Source organism: Nothoprocta perdicaria, unplaced genomic scaffold (assembly GCF_003342845.1).
Source record: "Nothoprocta perdicaria isolate Ctin4 unplaced genomic scaffold, notPer1 scaffold_465, whole genome shotgun sequence".
Lineage (NCBI taxonomy): Eukaryota > Metazoa > Chordata > Aves > Tinamiformes > Tinamidae > Nothoprocta > Nothoprocta perdicaria.
The window spans coordinates 224,752-227,983 of NW_020455716.1; the positions used below are offsets into that span (position 1 = coordinate 224,752).

The following is a 3,232-nucleotide window of genomic DNA, read 5'->3' on the forward strand; positions in this document are numbered from 1 at the left end:
GGCGGGGGTGGGGAGGGTAACGGCTCCCGGCGCGCGCCGGCGGGCAACGGCCGCCCCTCCCCCGCCCACACGTCACCGCGGCCCAGCAGCGCCGGCGACTCCACGCGCCCCCGGCCGCGCCGGGGCCTGGCTCGGGGAGCCCAGCCAGGCCTCCGCCCTCGACTGCCACAAACACCCCGAAACGCACCAACCGAGGCAGGGGGCAACTCACCATATTACCCCCCGCACCGGAAGAGACGGCGCCATGCGAAGCCGGAAGAGGCGGAGATGACCCGCTGTTTCTACGGTAACAGGCGGTGCCTTAAAACACGCATGTGCGGACGGTGCCACCCGGCGGGGAGGGGGGAGCTGTGACGTAGTGCGGAGGCGTGGCCTGCGTCGCGTCCGTTGCGGCCCAACGGTCGGGGCAGGAGTTTTGTTTGGGCTCCGTTCTCTCTGGGCTCCGTGCCGTGGTCGGCGACTGCAGCCTTGCTACAATTTGGGAGAAAGCGGGGGTGCTCAGCAGCCTCTTGGGCTCCCTCCTTTGCTGCCTTTCTAGTCTCTCGCCTACCCCCTTGCACCAGCTCACCATCTTAGGGAGCCAAAGCCCAGAGCTGCCTCAGCCTGTTCTGGTGCCTGACTGGCAGTCACCTCAAATCAGTGGAAAAATTGGCTTTAGGTGGCCTGTATGCTCTAGTGAATTCAGCCTGAAAGCCCTTCCCACTCATGACAATGTACCCGTATTTAAGCAATACATGTGAAACAGAACAAAATTCCATTATATTATTCCATCTGCAAAAATTGAAGGAGTGCCATGGTGGGGGGACAATCTACTATAAGAAAGCCGTGTTTTGCTGCTTCCTAACAGAGCTAAATCCTTCATACAAAACCTAGGAATACTAGTGGCAGTACCATAGCTGTTTCTTCTCTGGAAATCTATTACATACAGCTGTATGCTATTTGGAAAGAACATGGAAAATGCTAAAAGCTACAGCCAGTCTCAAAAGTGTAGAAACTCTGCGGTAGAAAATGGTCAGTTGATTTTCTGCTGAAACAGGTGACCGGAGAAAGCTTTTCAATGTTCTGCTGACATTAAAACACTTGAAACAATATAAAAATCATCAGCAATTCATCTACGGTAATTCTAATCAATTCTAAAGACTATATTTGTATGAAGCAAAAGGCAGATTTTAATGGAAGAATAAAGAGCCATGCTTAAGTACTGTGACTGTTATGGAGGAGCAGATATATCAGACACTACCATGAGTTGAGAGGAAGCTGTGAGATCTGGGCAACATCTGGGCTCTGCCAAGATCCTCGGGGCACAGGCCCTCCTGATCGCCCTTTTCAAAGACTAAGGCCTCCTTTCTCAAGGAATAAGAGGGCACATGGAGCTGTGTGGTGAGTGGGGCCTCTGTCCTGGGGATTTTCAGCAGAGCAGAGCCAGGTGTTCAAGCTGGCAGCTAGTCCAACAATAAGCTCAGCCTCACAGAGCAAAGGGAGCACAGCAGGAGCCAGCAGGGCGGCAAGACCCCAACGGCAGCGCTCCCACACCGCACATGGACCAAGGCTGCAGCACAGGACCATGGCATGGGCCAGGCCATGTGCTGCGGCGCCCGGGGCGCGCATGGCCCCGCTGAGGGCGCGCAGTCCTGCAGTTTCCCCCAGTCCGCAGACTTCCCCCAGTCCTGCCAGCAGCTCACGGGCCGCGAGAGCCCCAAGAAAGAGGAGGCGGCGGCGAAAGAGAAGGAGAAGGGGCTGGCGGAGGAGAGAGAAGAGGAGGAGAAGGAGACGCAGAAAGAGACGCAGAAGGAGAAAGACGAGAGAGRGAGGGCCGCAAAGGCAAACTGAACGGAGAAGGAAGAGAGCGAGAAGGAGAAGGAGGAGGCGAAAGAGAAAGGGCAAAGGAAAAGGAATAAATGAAGAAAACTAACTAACTAACTAAATAAATAAATGTGAGCCAAGAAAGGAGTAGTGAAGGAAAGCGATACAGAAAGTGAAAAGAGGGGAGGGAAGAGGTGCAGAAAGCAAGGGGGAGAAAGAGTGGTGCCAAAACTGGGGAGACACGAGGGACAAAAGGGAAGAAATAAAGCGAGCAAAGAAGGCTGAGCTAAGGAAAGAAGAAAAAGGAGGGAGAAAAGCTCAGAGGGTTGACCTAAATGGTGCCGAGTCCAGCTGGAGGCCTGCGGCCAGTGGGGTCCCCCGCGGCCAGGGGTGACTCCTGGGCCCCGTGCTGTTTAATTTGTTCATCCAGGACTTGGATGAGGAGACAGAGGGCCCCCTCCGCAAGCCTGCGGGTGCTACCATGGTGGGGGGAGTGGCTGACGCCCCAGAGGGCTGGGCTGCCCCTCAGAGGGACCGGGACAGGTKGCAGAGTTGGGCAGAGAGGACAACAAGGGCAAGGGCAGGGTCCTGCACCTAGGGAGGAATAAGTCCAGACACCAGTACAGCACTGGGCTTGAGCTGCTGGAGAGCATCTCCGCGGCGAGCGATTTGGGAGTCCTGCTTGACAACAGGCCACCCGTGAGGCGGCAGCATGCCCTCGTGGCCGCGAAGGCCAATGGGATCCGGGCCTGCGTCGGGAGGAGTGTTGCCAGCAGGTCAAGGCAGGGGATCCTGCCTCTCTGCTCAGCTCTGGTGAGGCCGYASCTGGGGCACTGTGTGCAGTGCTGGGCTCCCCGGTACAAGAGGGACATGGAACTTCTCGAGAGGCTCCGGAGTAGAGCAATGAAGACGATAAAGGGAGTGGAGCATCTATCGTGTGAGGAAAGACGAAGCGAGCTAGGCCTGCTTAGGCTGCAGAAGAGCGTAAAGAGGATGCGGCCAAGCTCTTCTAGGTGGTGGCCAGGGATAAGACAAGGGGGTTTGGGTAAAGCCTGAAACRCAGCAAGTTTCATCCCCACATGAGAGGGAGGTGCCCGAGCAATGCCCTGGGCATCTTCTCTCAGAGACGGACTCAGCCCTCATATTTTCTGTTCTTCRTAGCCATTTCACTTCTCATTAGCAATTTCATTTTTTGACTGGCAGGGCAATCATCAAAAGCATCAAGTATTCAACGGTCAGAGCAATGAAATAATTATTTCTTAAGYGCACACACATAGACACCTCATCCTTAGAGCTTGTACTACAGGATTAAAGTTTCACTTGGGGTTTTGAATACTTTAGCACTCTAAATGAGAGACTAGTGCCCATTTTCAGACCTCTAAAACGGAGCATTTTCTGAGCTAGTGGCCTGAATTCTATGCTCCTATTA

General features: G+C 54.8%; 1 protein-coding gene across 1 annotated transcript in view; it reads right to left on the minus strand.

Moving 5' to 3' along the window:
* Positions 1–261, minus strand: part of SLC30A6 (solute carrier family 30 member 6) — a 16,263-nt gene extending 16,002 nt beyond the window's left edge. The window contains exon 1 of the mRNA XM_026046965.1: positions 212–261. Coding sequence (XP_025902750.1) covers positions 212–214 — 3 coding nt within the window. The 5' untranslated portion in view covers positions 215–261. The remainder of the gene's footprint in view (positions 1–211) is intronic.
* Positions 262–3,232: the final 2,971 nt, after the last annotated feature.